Source organism: Pan paniscus, chromosome 7 (genome assembly GCF_029289425.2).
Source record: "Pan paniscus chromosome 7, NHGRI_mPanPan1-v2.0_pri, whole genome shotgun sequence".
NCBI classification, from domain to species: domain Eukaryota; kingdom Metazoa; phylum Chordata; class Mammalia; order Primates; family Hominidae; genus Pan; species Pan paniscus.
The window spans coordinates 23,278,637-23,298,193 of record NC_073256.2 but is presented as its reverse complement, the minus strand read 5'-3'; the positions used below and the strand labels follow the sequence as shown (position 1 = coordinate 23,298,193).

The following is a 19,557-nucleotide window of genomic DNA, read 5'->3' as shown; positions in this document are numbered from 1 at the left end:
GAGCTGTCACTCCGCGCCCGCTGGAGTTGCCGCTCAATTACCAACTTCAACCCGGGGCCGGCCACGGAGCCTCCCGCCGACCCTACCCCGCGACACCGGCATCCCCGGACCCCCGCGCCCGCGTCACTTACTCCTCTGCCGTCGCCACCTGTCTGGGTCCCGGTCTCCTTCCTGCCTGGCCGCGGCGCGTCCTCCCCGTCCTCGCAGTCCTCGGGCTGTGCGCTTCCCCCTCCAGCAACAGCCGCAGCCTCTTCTCTTCAGGAGGGACGTCGTCCTCCGCCATCCCTGCCTCGGGGCTTGCCAGTGGCTTCAGATCTGCCCGAAGGGCTGGCCATGGCTCCGGGGGCTCGGCCTGCACCTGGGGAAGAGGAAGGACCCGGCGCGAGTGGCCTGTCGGCGGAGGTGGGGGGTCTGAGCGCGGGCTCGTTGGGTCCGCGCCGCGCGAAGCTGGGCATCGGGGCCGGCGCGGGTTCGTCCGCGGGCCGCTCGTGGCTCTCTGGCGCCCTCTGCTGGCCTCTCGAGCGCACCGCAGACACGCCGGGCCCTGGCCTGCGCTGCGCTCACCTGCCCTGGACCAAGCAGTCGCGGTCCCCTGCCAGTGGCCATGTCCGCTCTGGCCAGGCCCTGCACCTCCTCCCCGCCCCAACCAGGTTGCACCCCGACGGTCTCCCTTCCCAAGGAGGAGAGAAGAGAAGGGACGCCCAGAGAGGGTGGACATCGGCCACAGCCACCTTGTCTTAGCTCTTACCCTGTGTCTTCCATGGTTTGGTGGTGGTGGGAAAACCGAGGCTGCTCAAAACTCGTGGAGAATTCCGCCTGCAGGATGACATGAATGCACCTTCGCATGGCCTATCAACAGATCTTTTTTGAGCATCACTGTGGACCAGTCGTGGTGATGGGGGAGGGGATATTGTGGTGAACATGACAGGCATTCCCTTCACCCAGTGGGGCTCAGCGCTGGGTGAGAAGGCATTGAGAATGGACATTGTCAATTGGTCAAAAGGAGGCCAAGGAGAAGTGCTGGGGTCATGGGAACTGAAAAAGACAGGAGGCTCAGCAGGTCTTGGAGCTGTGAGAGGGACAGCAGCAGCGGCTGTTCCAAAGGAAGCAACAGCTGTGAGAGGCCTCAGAGAGTTGTTCTCAGCCCAGTGGAGGGTGTTCAGGCAGAGGGAACAGCGTGTGCAAAAGCCCAGAGGCTGGGAAAGAAGCAGAAAGAGAACTGTGGGGCTGGAGCGTGGTGGGCAAGGGGCGAGAGGCGTGGTAGGCGGACAGATTGCCTGGGACCCAGCCGTGCAGGGGCAAAGGAGATAGGGGATCGTTGCAGGCCCCCAGCCGGGGCTGAGGCACAGATACAATGCAGGTGGGCAAAGGGAGGAGACTTGGAGAAATATTTTGGAGGCATGCCCTGATGAATGAGCCCAGGATGAACCCTTAGTGTCAGTGTGGAGCTCCTTCCTAGGTTGTGTGATGAGCTGAACCCGGGTGTATTTTCTGGACATCGAAGTGCTACACCCAGAGTCCAGGACAGGCTAAGTGAGCACCAGCAGCTCCTGGACCACCTCAAAAGCAGGAGAGACAGGGGAGACTGGGGAGGCCGGAGAGGAAGGGGAAGCCAGGAAGGCAGGAGAGGCCAGGGAAGCAGAGGAGGCCAGGGAGGAAGAGGAGGCAGGAGAGGCTGGGGAGGCTGTGTCCTTTCCATGATTCTGTTCAGGATCCTAGGCCCCTGTGCTCCCTGAGCTTCCCCACCCCAAGCTCTGGAACCATGTTGCACAATGGTCTCCCCACTGAGCTCCTGATGGCACCCCCTACCCTGCTGTGCTCCCTATTTCAACCCTAACAGCTCTCACAGTGGGCAGCACATAGTAGGTGCTCAGGAAACACTGGTAGGAGAGCAAGTGGGTCTGCTCAGCACCTTCCTCTCTCCTCCAGCTCTCCCCTGTCACGAAATAATTCTGATAACGACACATGGGCTTTGAGACCCTCTTCTATTACTTTCCATATGCTAATCTATCTATACCTCACAGCAGCCCTGGGGGTGGGTGCAATGAGGATGCCCATTTTATGGAGGAGCAAACTGAGGTATAAAGAGGGTAAGTGACATAGGCACACTACAGGGGCTGGGGCCAAGTGATCAGAGCACTCAATCCCCAAAGGCAAGGTGGATGCAGTTACCATAAAACACAGCAGAGTCAAAGCTGCAACCAGAATAGCCTGACTCTCAGAGACCTATGGTGCCAGCTGATCATGGCATTCCTAGAAGTGAAATAGATAAGAAGCCTGCCACATTTTTACTGGATCTGTGTTTGCAGAAGAGTTCTAGGTCAGGTGAGCGGAAGTCTAATCTGAATCATAAAAACAGAGTCACAGTCCCCCGTCAATTCCCAGACATAAGCCAGTTCACAGACCCGGAGTCCCTTGTCTAAATGGGAAGCCAGTTTCCCTCCAGAAAGGACTCGGCTCTACTGCCAAAAATTTATACTGTCAATCTGTCTCCCAGCCTGCCCCCAAGGGAATACACAGCCTTTTACCAGGATGACTGAAGAGGAGAAAAGGAACTAATGAGACCTGTGCAGGATCACTGGACACAGGCTCTGAACTGGAACTAGGCTGAGACTAGGGCCTACCAGTCAGAATAGGCATTTTGGGGGTCAGGTGAATGTTGGTGCAAGTTCATGTCATGGTACATCCATTGGGTCCCCAAATCCATCCTCTGGTTATATACAAAATGGCCATATTGTGATTTAAATTCAGGGCATCCAACATAGAGGCTGGGCTCTTACTCATGAAACATTCTAACACTAGTAACCAATTTAAAAATTCAAACACCTTCTGGGGCTAGCCAAAGTCCTCCAAACTGTCATGTAAATTGGTTCTGTCAAGGATTTCCTCCCACCCCCTGCTGAGAGCCAGTTGTAAAGAGAGACTAGGGAAGGGCATTGCTTAACTTTGTTGCTAAAAGCTCTTCTGGATAAAGACATTTGGGAAAACAAGCAAATGGAGTTCAGCAGAAGAGGTAAGAAAGTAAGTTTATGTTTGACCAGGCACGGTGGCTCACGCCTGTAATCCCAGCACTTGGGAAGGCCGAGGCGGGCAGATCACGAAGTCAAAAGATCGGACTATCCTGCCCAACATGGTGAAGTCCCGTCTCCCCTAAAAATTCAAAACTAGATGGGCATGATGGCGCACGCCTGTAGTCCCAGTTACTCGGGAGCCTGAGGCTGGAGAATCATTTGAGCCCGGGAGGTGGAGGTTGCAGTGAGTGGAGATGATGCCACTGCACTCCAGCCTGGGCAACAGAGTAAGACTCTGTCTTAAAAAAAAAATTAAAATAAATAAATGCTATGCTCAGTATTTTCCATGTACTGTCTTATTATCTCAGTAAATCCCATATAAACTTCCTATCAAAGTGTATCTCATTTATCTCCATTTTATAGACGAGAAAACTGAGGTCCCTGGAGTAGTATTAATTTTCCAAGACCGCATTACTCATAAAGGGTACAGCAGGAACCCAAGCTCGACAGTCTCACCCTCAAACATTTCCACAAGTGTAGACCAATGGCTCTCAACTGGGGTGGTTTTGCTCACGTACCATTCCCTTGCCCCACAGCATTTGAAACCATGTGGAGACATCTGGAGTAGCCATAGCTGGGAGGGTAGAATGGCACCTAGAGGATGGAGACCACAGATGCTGCTAACCATCCTACAATACACAGGACAGCCCCCCCACCACCACCACGAATGGTCTCACCCCAAATGTTGTGACTGTGCCAAAGCTGAGAAACCCAGGTTTCTCCTCAGCAAGAAGGAAAATCCCTGCAACGTGGATGCACCTCTACAGGAGCCCCAGGCTGACAATAACCTTCCTGATCTGGTTTCAACCCTGGATGCTTTTACGTGGTGCATCCATCAGGGATTTCAGGGACTCCACTGAGTTATTGCACTCGAATGCTCGGTTCTGCCTGAAAACCCAGAAATCTCTGCCAAGATGCCTGGTCTTGGGGAAGGCTCAGCAAGTGGTTGAGGTTGACAATCAAATACCTAGGAGAGACTTTTCTCTCCCTCCAGGAGGAGCTGTGGGTCAGACACACCCTGGGATCATTCACAAGTGGTCAATAAAGGCTTGGGGAGGGCCAGGTTTTCTAGGCCTTCTCAATGGGGTGGGTGTTTGTGGATACACAAGAAGCCTGTGAAACTTCTGATATTGGCAGGAAATCAATGCCCCCCACTCTCCACCCCCTCACCTCCCCACCATAAACACATGCCCTGCAGCAGAACTTGGCACTCAGGGGCTCCTGTGGTCCCGATTTACCTGCTAAAACGTCCTCTAGCCACCACCGAATAAAGCAACCCCTTGCCACCCAACCACAAGAGCACAGCCTGGGAGCCACTCCAAGGAACACCAAGTCACATTAAAACCTCAGCCATCCAGAGCACCAGGCCTGGTGATGTGAAAGAACATTTTATCCTTAAAAGCATCTGAATGTCCATGCTGCTTCTTACAGAGAAAAGTCCAAAATAATCTGCTATTAAAGAACGAGGATGGTTTTGACACTTTTACCAAGCTAATGGTCTACGCAGACAAAATCTCATAAAAGGGCACTCTGTTCTTCTTGATCCACTCAGACATGGCCTGTGAGTGAAGAAACGGGCTCTCCTCCTCAAAGAAATCACTGCTGATCCTCACACCAGCCTGACACTGCTTCATGGGTTCTTCAAAGAGAGTATTCCCATAGAAACTAAAAGGGAAGAGGAATGGGTCTGGCGGGCATTGTGGGCAGCAGTGGGCTTTGGGCCAAATTTTAAGTTAGAAAATCAAGATTCCCTCTTTTCGAGGGGCCGCCGGACTGAGCAGATACAGACACCGCGAAAAGACGGTGCCATATTCAGATTCAGGAAACAAGAATGGTTTCTGTTCAGTTCCTCCATCATCCTTCAGGTCATGCGATTCCCATTTCCCTCTGTGGACCAAAAAATTCAGTGGGGTTTCTGCCTTTTAAATATTTCATTATCAACATATCATCCTTTTAGCCCCCAGAAGGCATTTTAACATGAAGATTCTGGCTTAAGACTCTTATGGGTTTGTCTGTCTCTCTCTCTCTCTTTTCCTTGAAACAGAGTCTCACTTTATCACTCAGGCTGGAGTGCAGTGGCATGATCACAGTTCACTGCAGCCCGACCTTCCAGGCTCTAGCAATCTTCCCACCTCAGCCTCCCAAGTACTTGGGACTACAGGCACACACCACCATACCTGGCTTTTTTTTTTTTTTTTTTTTTTTTTTTGGTAGATATGAGGCTTCACCACCGTTCCCAGGCTGGTCTTAAACTCCTGGGCTCAAGAGATCCTCCCCTTTCGGCCTCTCAAAGTGCTGGGATTATTGGCTTGAGCCACCATGCCCGGCCAATAACCTTGTCTCTTGTGATGCACCCCAGAACAAAACATCACTGCAGAAACACACCAAGACATGAGTTTTAGTCCTAAGTCCCATTTATCCACCATACACTATGTGCCAGGCACAACGCTAAGTGCTTCTATGGACGAGCTTCCCTTAATCTCAGCAGTAACAACCCCAGGCAATGGGGCCTGTTGACAGATCCATTTGCCACTGAAGACAGTAAGGCTCAGAGAGGATAAGTGGCTTGTGCCATGTCAGCCAGCTAAGGAGGGGCAGAACCAGGATGCAAACCCCAGCCGCCTGGCTCCAGACTCGCGTTCCCAAGGTCCCACTACGTTTGGTCACTCCCCTGCATTCTGGTATCCTGGTCTTTGCAGAGTCCACGTAAAAGAGGGAGGTAGAGGGAGTGAGAGGGACTTCACGCAATACAGTTTCCTGGTGTTACACTGCCACCGTAATTGTGTCCCCGACCAGGACCTCTCCCTTCTCATCCTTTCCGTGATCGGCCCTGGAAAACCTTCTTGAGAACTGTCCTCCTTCTCCCGGGATCTCAGAGAAAATTCACCTGAGTTCAGTGTCCAGGTGACCCAAGCTCTGAATGCAGTAACGTGCACGGGGAGATGAGGATGTCACCATGAGCAAGACTCCCAGACAACATCCGGGAGCAACCCCAAGACAGGGCAGGGGGGACTCTGATGCCGCCCACGGCGAGGAGGGCTGCCCGTGCTGCCTAAATGGGTTCAGAATGAAAGCCGCCCTCCCAACTTCAACCCGGGGCAGGCCACGGAGCCTCCCGCCGCCCCTACCCCGCGTCCCCAGCAACCCCGCGCCCCCGGCACCCCCGGACCCCAGCGCACGCGTCACTTACTCCTCTGCCGTCGCCACCTGTCTGGGTGCCGGTCTCCTCTCTGCCCGGCCGCGGCGCGTCCTCCTCGTCCTCACAGTCCTGGGGCTGTGCGCTTCCCCCTCCAGCAACAGCCGCAGCCTCTTCTCCTAGGGAGGGACGTCGTCCTCCTCCCTCCTGGGCCGGCCATCCCTGCCTCGGGACTTGCCAGTGGCTTCGGAGCTGCCGGAAGGGCAGGCCATGCCTCCGGGGGATCTGCCTGCACTTGGGGAAGAAGAAGGACCCGGCGCAAGAGGCCTCTCGGCGGAGCTGGGGCGTCTGAGCGCAGGCTCGGTGGGTCCGCGCGGCGCGGAGCTGGGCATCGGGGCCGGCGCGGGCTCTTCTGCGGGCCGCTCATGGCTCTCTGGCGCCCTCTGCTGGCCGCTCACGCGCACCGCCGCCACGCCGGGCCTGGGCCTGTGCTGCTCTCACCTGTCCTGGCCCAGGAGGTCGCTGTCCCTTGCCCGTCGCCAGGCCCGCTCTGGCCAGGCCCTGCACTTCCTTCCCGGGGCAACCGGGTTGCACCACGATGGTCTCCTTGCTCAAGGAGGAGAGAAGAGAAGGGACGCCCCGAGAGGGTGGACATCGGCCACAGCCACCTTGTCTTAGCTCTTACCCTGTGTCTTCCATGATTTGGAGGTGGTGGAAAAACCGAGGCTGCTCAAAACTCGTGGAGAATTCCGCCTGCAGGATGACATGAAAGCACCTTCGTATTGCCTACCAACAGATCTTTTTGAGCATCACTGTGGACCAGTCGTGATGATGGGGGAGGGGATATTGTGGTGAACGTGACAGGCATTGCCTTCACCCAGTGGGGCTCAGCGCTGGGTGAGAAGGCATTGAGAATGGACATTGTCAATTGGTCAAAAGGTGGCCAAGGAGAAGTGCTGGGGGCATGGGAACCGAGAAAGACAGGAGGCTCAGCAGGTCTTGGAGCTGGGAGAGGGACAGCAGCAGCGGCTGTTCCAAAGGAAGCAACAGCTGTGAGAGGCCTCAGAGAGTTGTTCTCAGCCCAGTGGAGGGTGTTCAGGCAGAGGGAACAGCGTGTGCAAAAGCACAGATGCTGGGAAAGAAGCAGAAAGACGACTGTGGGGCTGGAGAGTGGTGGGCAAGGTGAGAGAGGTGTGGTGGGCGGACAGATTGCCTGGGATCCAGCCGTGCAGGGGCAAAGGAGATAGGGGATCTTTGCAGGCCCCAGCCGGGGCTGAGGCACAGAGACAATGCAGGTGGGCAAAGGGAGGAGACATGGAGAAATATTTTGGAGGCATGCCCTGATGAATGAGCCCAGGATGCAGCCTTAGTGTCAGTGTGGAGCTCCTTCCTTGGTTGTGTGATGAGCTGAACCCAGGGGTATTTTTTGGACATCGAAGTGCTACACCCAGAGTCCAGGACAGGCTAAGTGAGCACCAGCAGCTCCTGGACCACCTCAAAAGCAGGAGAGACAGGGGAGACTGGGGAGGCCGGAGCGGAAGGGGAAGCCAGGAAGGCAGGAGAGGCCAGGGAAGCAGAGGAGGCCAGGGAGGAAGAGGAGGCAGGAGAGGCTGGGGAGGCTGTGTCCTTTCCATGATTCTGTTCAGGATCCTAGGCCCCTGTGCTCCCTGAGCTTCCCCACCCCAAGCTCTGGAACCATGTTGCACAATGGTCTCCCCACTGAGCTCCTGATGGCACCCCCTACCCTGCTGTGCTCCCTATTTCAACCCTAACAGCTCTCACAGTGGGCAGCACATAGTAGGTGCTCAGGAAACACTGGTAGGAGAGCAAGTGGGTCTGCTCAGCACCTTCCTCTCTCCTCCAGCTCTCCCCTGTCACGAAATAATTCTGATAACGACACATGGGCTTTGAGACCCTCTTCTATTACTTTCCATATGCTAATCTATCTATACCTCACAGCAGCCCTGGGGGTGGGTGCAATGAGGATGCCCATTTTATGGAGGAGCAAACTGAGGTATAAAGAGGGTAAGTGACATAGGCACACTACAGGGGCTGGGGCCAAGTGATCAGAGCACTCAATCCCCAAAGGCAAGGTGGATGCAGTTACCATAAAACACAGCAGAGTCAAAGCTGCAACCAGAATAGCCTGACTCTCAGAGACCTATGGTGCCAGCTGATCATGGCATTCCTAGAAGTGAAATAGATAAGAAGCCTGCCACATTTTTACTGGATCTGTGTTTGCAGAAGAGTTCTAGGTCAGGTGAGCGGAAGTCTAATCTGAATCATAAAAACAGAGTCACAGTCCCCCGTCAATTCCCAGACATAAGCCAGTTCACAGACCCGGAGTCCCTTGTCTAAATGGGAAGCCAGGTTCCCTCCAGAAGGGACTCTGCTCCACTGCCAAAAATTTATACTGTCAATCTGTCTCCCAGCCTGCCCCCAAGGGAATACACAGCCTTTTACCAGGATGACTGAAGAGGAGAAAAGGAACTAATGAGACCTGTGCAGGATCACTGGACACAGGCTCTGAACTGGAACTAGGCTGAGACTAGGGCCTACCAGTCAGAATAGGCATTTTGGGGGTCAGGTGAATGTTGGTGCAAGTTCATGTCATGGTACATCCATTGGGTCCCCAAATCCATCCTCTGGTTATATACAAAATGGCCATATTGTGATTTAAATTCAGGGCATCCAACATAGAGGCTGGGCTCTTACTCATGAAACATTCTGACACTAGTAACCAATTTAAAAATTCAAACACCTTCTGGGGCTAGCCAGAGTCCTCCAAACTGTCATGTAAATTGGTCCTGTCAAGGATTTCCTCCTACCCACCCCCCTGGATAAAGAAGAGCTTTATCCAGGAAAAAGAAGCAAAATAGAGTTCAGCAGAAATTGAGAAAATAAGCAAATAGAGTTCAGCAGAAGAGGTAAGAAAGTAAGTTTATGTTTGACCAGGCACGGTGGCTCATGCCTGTAATCCTAGCACTCTGGGAAGCCAAGGCGGGTGGATCACGAGGTCAAGAGATTACACCATCCTGGCCAACATGGTGAAGCCCTGTCTGTACTAAAAATTCAAAAATTAGCTGGCCATGGTGGTACACGCCTGTAGTTCCAGCTACTCGGGAGCCTGAGGCAGGAGAATCACTTGAACGCAGGAGGTAGAGGTTGCAGTGGGCCGAGATCATGCCACTGCATTCCAACCTGGTGACAGAATAAGACTCGATCTCATAAAACAAAACAAAAGAAACAAAAAAAAGTAAGCTTATTTTTAAGCCTGAACAAGTGTAGTGGTTTAGGGGTTGTGCAAACACGGCCCCAATCAGGCTACAAGATGTTGTGGCAGCAATAGTTACACCCAGTCACTCCTGGCTGGCTGAGCCACTTTTCAAAACACCCTTGCACGGCTGTGCAGAGCGGCTGGCTCCACTGGCAGCCGGCAAAGCCATAATTCACACTGCCACCACTGCCCTCAAACCCCTTCGGTAAGCACTTTGTTTTTTTGAGACGGAGTCTTGCTCTGTCATCCAGGCTGGAGTGCAGTGGCACAATCTCGGCTCACTGCAAGCCCCGCCTCCTGGGTTCATGCCATTCTCCTGCCTCAGCCTCCCAAGTAGCTGGGACTACAAGCGCCCACCACCATGCCCGGCTAAATTTTTGTATTTTTCGTAGAGACGGTGTTTCACCGTGTTAGCCAGGATGGTCTCGATCTCCTGATTTTGTGATCTGCCTGCCTTGGCCTCCCAGAGTGCTGGGATTACAGGCTTGAGCCACCGCGCCCGGCCTGGTAAGCACTTTTAATCAATGCAACAGGAATAAGCATTTGCTGCAAAGCGGCAATGTGCAGGGAGGAACATGCTTCCACTCAGGCTCAGAAAGCAAAACCTCCTGGCTGTTTGCATCTATGCAAGAGCTCGCAGGAAAAGCCCTCTGTGTGGCCGCCAGCCTCACACACTCCCCCAAAGGGGTGAGTTTCTCTTTCTGTGTTAATCTATGCTCTGACGTGCCATCTGTCAACCACCACACCATTCTCAGTTGCCATTTCAAAGCATCTTTCCCCTGTGAATGGTCACCAGCCCTGCCCTGCAAGCCCCCAGGTGACATTGAACTTAAATGAGAGAGAAAACAGGTTTCAGGGTGGATTTCAGTTCAGCATCTTGGAGTCTCAGTGTGGACATGAAATCTGTCTCCCCAGCTGTGGGCTGCATCTTTGTTTGTCATCTGGTTTGGTTCTTGGGGAGTTGGAAACTCGTGGGCACCTTTGCAATTTGTCAAGAAGCTGCACGGCCCTTCCAACAAAAGCAAGGATTACGAACAGAAGCCCAAGGCTTCAGATCAAGGTGCAACTTAAAGCAGCCTCAGTGTAAAAGGGAACAGGAGTCAGACGGATGCCTAAGGCAGTGTCTAGTCCCCAGGACAGCTATAAGGCAAAGAGAAAGAGAGAGAGATACAGAGATAGAGAGACAGACACAGAAAGACAGAGAGAAATGGGAGGAGACATGAGGCACCCAGGCCTTCTGCATCAAAATCCCTACAAGAGAGGCCTCCTAAAAATGCAGGAGGCTGAGGTGGGTGCACACAGAAGTTCAAGACTAGCCTGGGCAACATAGCAAGACCGTGTGTTTACAAAAAATACAACAATTAGCCAGGTGTGGTGGTGGATGTCTGTGGTCCCAGTTACCCAGGAGGCTGAGGTGGGAGGATGGCTTGAGCCCAGGATGTAGAGCTGCAGCGAGCTGAGATAGCACCACTGCACTCCAGCCTGGGCAACAGAGTGAGACTTCATGTCAAACAAATTTAAAAATTTTTTTTTAAAAAGGATCACCCTGGCTACTTGAATGGGTAATAAGAAGGTAAGAGCAGAAGCAAGGAGACCAGCAGGGAGATTCTGCAGGTGGGAGTCCACAGAGGCTCAGACCAGGCTGGCGCTGAAGACTGCCTGAATTCTGTATATATTTTGATGATGAAGCAACTCACCGACTCTTGAAGAGTGGGCTCTAGGAGACTGTATTTTTAACAAGCTCTCAGAGGATTCTACTGCAGGCTGAAGTTGAAGAACTGGTTTAGGTGAAGCTTCTGTTTCATCCTTGGGGAAGTACCTACTGACTTTTCTCTAAGCCACCTCAAAAGAGGTGCTAGACAAGATGTGCTCCAATGTCTGAACATGTGTGCACAGCTCTAGAGCCAACCTCAGGACACTGAGTCAAAGGTTAGGAGTACAACAGTGAACAACCACTGTCCTCTTTTCAATGAGCTTTGCATTTAATGAGAGAAATAAAAAGCAAAAAAAAAAAACAAAACATTTTCAACTCAGAATGGTAAGAGTTACGGTGACAGTATGCCTGGGGGCAATGGGAGCAAATAGAAGGGGCACCCGATTGGCCAGTTGCAGTTGTTCATGCCTGTAATCCCAGCACTTCGGGAGGCCAAGGTGGGTGGATCACTTGAGGCCAGGAGTTCGAAAACAGCCTGGCCAACATGGTGAAATCCTGTCTTTACTAAAAATACAAAAAAATTAGCCAGATGTGGTGGCGGGTACCTGTAATTCCAGATAGTCAGACGGCTGAGGTGGGAGAATTGCTTGAACCCTGGAGGCGGAGATTGCAGTGAGCCAAGATCGCGCCACTGCACTCCAGCCTGCATGGTCAGAGCGAGACTCCGTCAAAAAATAAATAAATAAATAAAAGCTCGGAGGTGGGTGGGCATGCAATCTCTATCAGGTGGTGAGAAATCCTTCTCCACCACAAGACTCCTCAGATGGAGACTAGAAAATGGTGGGAACTAGCCAGGTCGATAGAAGAGGTATGGAAGATCATTCCCAGCAGAGGGAAGAGTATGTGCAAAAATCGAGACGTGAGAGGGTGAGGAGCTGAGAGACGTTCATATAATTATAAAAACTGACCAATATAGAGGTAAGTTGGAGCCAAATCTTAAAGGCTCTTTGTCGTGTTTATCTTGTAGACAAAGGGAGACAGTAGATGTTTTTAAGCAGGGGAGTAATGATCCACTTTGTGCTATAAAAAGAGCAGTCTGGCTGGAGGAGAGTGGGAGGTGAGTAGACCAGATAGGCGGCTGCAATACACCAAGTGAGACAAGATGGTTGGCTGGACCAAGGCTGTGGCAGTGAGCATGGAGAGGAGACAGTAGACTAACTTGACTGAGAAAGAGGGAGGAATGAAGGAGGAGGCCCAGGTGATTTGGAAGCTGGGTGGATGGTGGTGTGAATCTGACGTGGTGAGCCCAGGCAGAAGAGGAAATCAGGAGAGGCAAGGTAAGATGAGGCCAATGCAAGAAAGACAGCCAAGTGGAGATAACAACTGGGCCGTTGGATTCATCAGCCTGGAGTTATACACAGAGCTCTGGAATGGAAATAAAGAGGAAAGGACTTTGGGAATAGGTGAATCCTCCCAGAATAATGTGTAGAGAAAGGAGAATAGAACACAGGGGACAGAAAAAGGGAAGAGATTTGTTATTAAAACCAACCATCCATCAGACATCTTCCAATAAAACACTTGTTAGAGGTTTCCTCAGTGTGAGTTATTCAGGACCAGAGCTAAAGACCATATTCCCAATAAAATCACTGGTGGGAAGGTCTTCATGAAAATATTTAATGCTGCTTTTAAAACAGCAACAACAACAAAAAGGCTTTAGCTACCGCACAGATCCTGGAGCAATTTTTCGTCAAGAGTCTATCAAACACGAATCTGATCTGACTCAAGGAGGTGTCATATCAAGTGTAAAAATCCAATTCCAATGTCCATAAGAGCGTTTCTGCCAGGTACAAGACCCTAATCCAGTTGAAGTGATTTTCTATTGATTAACAGTCTGGGAATACACAGGTTGTTTGTTTTTGAGATTTCCCTCCCTGTGCCTTCATGCCAGCTGTGAAAGAGTCAAAAGGCTCCTAACTGTCAAAATAAAAATGGCACTTGGTCACGGAGGAAACAGATTATAGGTCAAACATATTGATGACTTTTTAACTATGAGAAGCCATTAATGTTACTGAATAAGCAAATCTGTTTGCATAACCAGATTTTTAGAGGCTACTGGGAATAAAGGTTTTCCTAAGTGGGTGATTTGTACAACGATAGCCTTTGGGTCTCTGATGGAACAGCTCTGATGAGGAAATGTTCCTTTAATTATGTGGAAGGCCAATTACCACGTTATAGCCACACTGTTTTGCAGATTGCATATAATTTCACCATTTCCATAGCTTCAGCACTATAATTCTGGGGAAAATTCAGGCACCAAGAAGACACTTGAGGCACAGTATGCTGGAGACAAAGATGTTTTAGCGAATTCAATTTAAGCTTCAACATTAAAGTTACTTTGTTGAATAAAACATAATGCAATAATGAGCTTGTGTATGTCAACTCTATAGTGCAGGTAATAATAGCTAGAGAGAGCATGTCCCATCTCCTCTTTTTAATGCTCATTCGAGTAATACATAATGCTATAGAGAGAACCTTTCTCTAATATGTGCTTCATCTCAGGCTAAGCGTGTTTTGGGCAACTGTGCTTCATGAAAAACAAAAGGTAAATGATCTAATTTGGGAGCCATTCACAAAAGTGCTACCACTTGATTTTTTTTTTTATACTCTGAGATTTCTTATTCCCAGTGCCTACCAGGAATGGACTTTCTGGAGAAGCTCAGATTAGTCACTCCTTATGAGAGGTGACAGCATGCTGGCAGCCTTCACAGCCCTCGCTCGCTCTCAGTGCCTCCTCCGCCTGGGCTCTCACTTTGGCGGCACTTGAGGAGTCCTTCAGCCCGCGGCTGTACGGTGGGAGCCCCTGTATTGGCTAGCCAAGGTTGGAGCTGGCTCCCTCAGCTTGCAGGGAGGTGTGGAGGGAGAGGCGTGAGCCAGAACTGGGGCTATGCATGCTGCTTGCCTGTTGGCTGAAGTTCCAGGTGGGCATGGGCTTGGCGGCCCTGCACTAGGAGCTGCTGGCCGGCCTTGCCGTCCCAGGCAGTGAGGGGCTTAGCACCTGGGCCAGCAGCTGCTGTGCTCGACTTCTCGCCGGGCCTTAGCTGCCTCCCCACGGGGCAGGACTCAGGACCTGCAGCCCACCATTCCTTAGCCTCCCCCCTCCGTGGACTCCTGTACGGCACGAGCCTCCCCGACATGCACCGCCCCCTGCTCCACGGCGCCCAGTCCCATCGACCACCCAAGGGATGAAGAGTGTGGGTGCACGGAGAGGGACTGGCAGGCAGCTCCACCTGCGGCTCCTGTGTGTGATCCACTGGGTGAAGCCAGCTGTGCTCCTGAGTCTGGTGGTGACTTGTAGAACATTTATGTCTAGCTAAGCGATGGTAAATACACCAATCGGCACTCTGTATCTAGCTCAAGGTTTGTAAACACACCAATCAGCACCCTCTGTCTAGCTCAGGGTTTGTGAATGCACCAATTGACACTCTGTATCTAGCTACTAGGGCGGGGACTTGGAGAACCTTTGTGTGGACACTCTGTATCTAGCTAATCTAGTGGGGACGTGGGGTGTCTTTGTGTCTAGCTCAGGGATTGTAAACGCACCAATCAGCACTCTGTCAAAACAGACCACTCAGGCTCTCTGTAAAATGGACCAATCAGCAGGATGTGGGTGGGGCCAAGTAAGAGAATAAAAACAAGCTGCCAGAGCCAGTAGTGGCAACCCGCTGGGGTCCCCTTCCACACTGTGGAAGCTTTGTTCTTTTGCTCTTTGCAATAAATCTGGTTGCTGCTCACTCTTTGGGTCCACACTGCCTTTATGAGCTGTAACACTCACTGAGAAGGTCTGCAGCTTCACTCCTGAGCCAGCGAGACCACGAACCCCACCAGAAGGAAGAAACTTTGAACACATGTGGACATCAGAAGAAACAAACTCCAGACACGCCCCCTTTAAGAACTGTACACTCACCAGGAGGGTCTGCGGCTTCATTCTTGAAGTCAGTGAGATGAAGAACCCACCAATTTCGGACACACTTATACACTTGGCACTGGGAGGTCTGTATGGAGCAAGTGAAGAAATCAGCAGAGTGAAGATAGAGGGAGAACAGCATGATGGGGGAAAGCAAAGTTACTGCCATGTTGGTTTCAATTCTGCCACTCATGAGTGAGACCCATGACTTCCTCTCTGTAGGACTCTGTTGATCTTATCTGTAGAGCGGAGGAATATAAGGGCCTTTTAAAGTATTAACATTTCCTGACCTATCTGTAAAACACTTTCATTCAAACTGATGGGAATCTTGACTACATTGCCAAGAGGACATAATAATCATCAAGCTGAATGCACCAAACAACATTGCCTGAAACTATCTAAGCAAAAACTGAGAAAGTTACACAGGACAGACAAACCTCCTATGAGAGTAAGAACTCTTCAGCACGTGCTTAGTGTGTCAAAGACAATGCTGTGTTCACACCATTCCTCTTCCTGGACATGCAGAAAGACTACATTTCCCAGCCTCACTTGCAGTTAGTTTGGAACCATGTGACTGCATTCCCACCAATACGAATGTAACAAATAGCTTCTGGGCCAAGGTTATCAAAGGCAAGTGTGAGCTATGTTCCCTCTCTCCCTATCCATATGGCTACAAGTGAAAAACTCTGAGATGGCAGAATTAATAGATGGAAACCTCCAGAATCTCTGAATCACTGTTGGACAAGGGCCCCCAAGGAGAACCCCTGCCCTGCACCAGACTATGCTATGGGTGCCAACCCACTGAGAGTTCAGGGTTTACTCATCTCAGCAGCAGTCTATTGTTACACCGACTAACATCCTAAGGTTTGAGAGATCTAGCATATTGTTAATTAAAGCTAGATTTTAATTACACTGAGAACCTTATCTATTGAAAAATAAAAACTCTCCTGAAAAAACAAATAATCCACATTCCTTGTAACCACATGTGGCAAATTTGCCAAAAACAAAAAACTGGCCACATATTAGGCCATAAAGAAGTCTCAACAAAATCCACTATACGATTGACATTGTCCAGACCACATTTTCCCGACCATAATGCAACAAAATTAGAAGTCAACAGCAAGAAGATAGCTAAGCACAAGCACATATTTGGAAAATTAAAAATATCCTTTCATGAGTTAAATGAAAAATCACAATAGAAATTACTAAACATTTACAACAGAACGAAAACACAAATTTATATATATATGCATATATATAGTATGTTTATATATATTTATATATTTTTTATATTTTATGGTACATATTTATATGTTTATGTATATATATATCATATTTTTTTTGTGAGTCTTCCAACTTTGTTCTTCTTTTACAAGGTTATCTGGGAAATTCTGGGTTTCCTGCAATTCCTCATATAGTTTTATGCTGTTTGTCAATTTCTGTGGCTGGGATGAACTTATAGTAGTTCTCATAGACCAGGGTTTGCATGTCGCTCTCTAGAGCCCGGATCTACTGCACCATGTCCGCCTCACTGTCCATAAGCTGGGCAAGAGGGCACTCTCTAGGCAGCTTGTCTACGTAAACTTCCGGGTCGAAGTGCGCCCCGTTCAGATGGATAGGGTCCAGCGGGAAAGGCCCCGCGGGAAGTCCCACCGCCTCCCCTTCCGAGAGACTGTTGTAAAGCTTTAGAATCCTGTGCGTCTTCCGCCGACGCTCCGTGAGCCTCCCCATCCAGCCCTTCTGGGGAGTCCCCAGGTCCACACCTCGGGATAGGCCCAGGGACAGCTGCCGCCGCCATAGCTCCAACTGCAGCCCACAGGTGTAATTTTTATATTTTTAAGTTGGATACATGGAGCTACTTGGCTTTTGCTTTCATCACATAGTTGAGGAAAGAGGTGGTTGCTTATGGTACCCCTGTTTTTACTGCATCCTGTAATGGATGAGAACCTTCCTGTTGCAGAAAGCAAAACACTGAACTAAATTGTGCTGTAACACAGCCCTGTGATGGGGGATTGGGAGTGATCCTGCAAACGGTTGCAAATTTGCACAGTGACAGAGACAATCGTTTGGGCAGCTGTTCACTATACGAAAAGGCAATTGACAAAAAGCCACTTACTGAGCTATCTCAATACTTTCATTTTATTTTAACTTTTGGCAACAGGGTGCAATTAAAGGAGAGAAAGAAAACAAAGTGATAAGTGTAAGATAATGTACTTACATGTGTAAAACAAAATGACAAGACAGGATGACTACTTGTCTCTTCGTTAGCTCCTTGGGCTCTATGTCTCCTTCCTCAGAGAACCTCGTTTTCCTTTGTCCAGATTTCTTAGGGTGGATAATCCAGGCGCCTGCTCCCCCATGATGGAGGCCAAAGACGTCCCTGGAGCCACCTCCCACTGCATCCTTTCCTGCACTGCCCACATGGACACAACGTAGCCGATTAGACTTCCTCTCAGAACTTTAGTCTTGAGCAAAGAGATTAAAGGGTGAAGTGACTGAAGGTATGCCCTTCCAAACTGGTACGTGAGCTAATGGCTAGAGTTTGCCAAGCCCATCCAAGAACTTTTCTTCGTAATTTTTATTTATTTTTTTGTGACAGAGTCTTGCTCTATTGCCCAGGCTGGAGTGCAGTGACGTGATCTCGGTTCACTGCAACCTCTGTCTCTCGGCTTTAAAGGAGTCTTCTGCCTCAGCCTCCCCAGTAGCTGGGATTACAGGCATACGCCACCATGCCTGGCAATTTTTTTTTGTTGTTGTATTTTTAGTAAAGACAGGGTTTCACCATGTTGGCCAGGCTGGTCTCGAACTCCTGACCTTGTGATTCGCCTGCCTAAGCCTCCCAAGGGGCTGGGATTACAGGCGTGAGCCACGCGCCCAGCTTCAAAAAGTTTTAAGCAGAGCTCAGAGGTCTTAACCACAGGCACATCGGAGGAGCATTTTCGCAACCAAGAACAGAAACTCCACAGTCTGCTGAGCAGAGAGTTGCATATTGGTCTCCTCCCATCTACCCACCGCACTCTCCTGTTTGTCGTGAGGATGAGGAAACAAACAAGGCTCCCGACCGCCCCTCAGCATTCACTTGAAGGGGTGGCCTCCCCCTCCACACCTGTGGGTATTTCTAGTCGTGTGGGACGAGAGACTGAGAAAAGAAATAAGACACATAGACAAAGTATAGAGAAACAACAGTGAGCCCAGGGGACCGGCGCTCAGCATACCAAGGATCTGCACTGGCACCAGCCTCTGAGTTCCCTCAGTTTTTATTGATTAATATGTCTTTATTTTAGCAAAAAGGAATGTAGTAGGAGGGCAGGGTGATAATAAGGGGAAGGTCAGCAACGAACATGTGAGCAATAGAATCTATGTCATAATGAAGTTCAAGGGAAGGTACTATGACTGGACGTGTACTTAAGCCAGATTTCTGTTTCTCTCCACCCAAACATCTCAGTGGAGTAAGAATAAAAAGGCAACATTGCTGCAAACACGTCTCGCCTCTCACCATAGGGCGGTTTTTCTCCCATCTCAGAATTGAACAAATGTACAATCGAGTTTTATATCGATACATTCAGTTCCCAGCGGCAGGCAGGAGACAGTGGCCTTCCTCTCTGTCAATTGCAAGAGGCTTTCCTATTTGACTAATCCACCTCAGCACAGACCCTTTACGGGGGTCGGGCTTGGGGACGGTCAGGTCTTTCTCATCCCATGAGGCCACTTAGACTATCACATGGGGAGAAACCCTGGACAATAAGCCTCTTTCAAGGGCAGAAGTTCCTGCGACTTTCCACAGTGTATCTTGCCCCTGGTTTATTGATACTAGAGAATGGCGATGACTTTTACCAAGTATACTACTTGGAAACATCTTGTTAACAAGGCATGTCCTGCACAGCCCTAGATCCCTTAAACATTGATTTCATACAACACATGCTTTTGTGAGCTTCAGGTTGGGTCAAAGTGGTTGGTTCAAAGTGACTGGGGCAAAGCTATGGATTAACAACATCTCAGCAAAGCAATTATTGAAAGTACAGGTCTTTTTCAAAATGGAGTCTCTTATGTCTTTCCTTTCTACATAGACACAGTAAGTGTCTGATCTCACTTTCTTTTGCCTACATTCACTGAACTGCCCTTTCCCTCTGCTGGGCCATGACCACAGAGAACATGTCCACTGTCCTCCCGGCGTGGTGCACCATGGAGGCTCAGACTCCATCCTCAAGGCTGGCAAGAAGACAGGGTGAGACATCAGACCGCTGATAAAGGTGACAGGAGTGCAGTCCACAGGACTGCAACCTCACACTGCAGGGCGGGAGGCACAGACCTACTATTTACTGTTCTGTGACCTGGGGGGCTCAAGGCACAGAGCTCCTCATTAGCCAAAGTCGCCCAAGTTCCCCAACCTCTAAGGATTTCCTCATTATATTGCAAGAAGAAGAAGAGAAAAGTGAGTGCCTATAGAAGCTTTGG

At 50.2% G+C, this 19,557-nt stretch overlaps 1 protein-coding gene across 1 annotated transcript in view; it reads right to left on the bottom strand.

Annotated features, from left to right (window-relative positions):
* Positions 1 to 6,822: 6,822 nt before the first annotated feature.
* LOC134731021 (uncharacterized) overlaps positions 6,823 to 19,557 on the bottom strand; it is a 48,417-nt gene continuing 35,682 nt past the window's right edge. Inside the window, exons 4-5 of the mRNA XM_063607040.1 lie at positions 15,103 to 15,190; positions 6,823 to 6,960 (exon numbers count right to left, since the gene is read on the bottom strand). Coding sequence (XP_063463110.1) covers positions 6,938 to 6,960; positions 15,103 to 15,190 — 111 coding nt within the window. The 3' untranslated portion in view covers positions 6,823 to 6,937. The remainder of the gene's footprint in view (positions 6,961 to 15,102; positions 15,191 to 19,557) is intronic.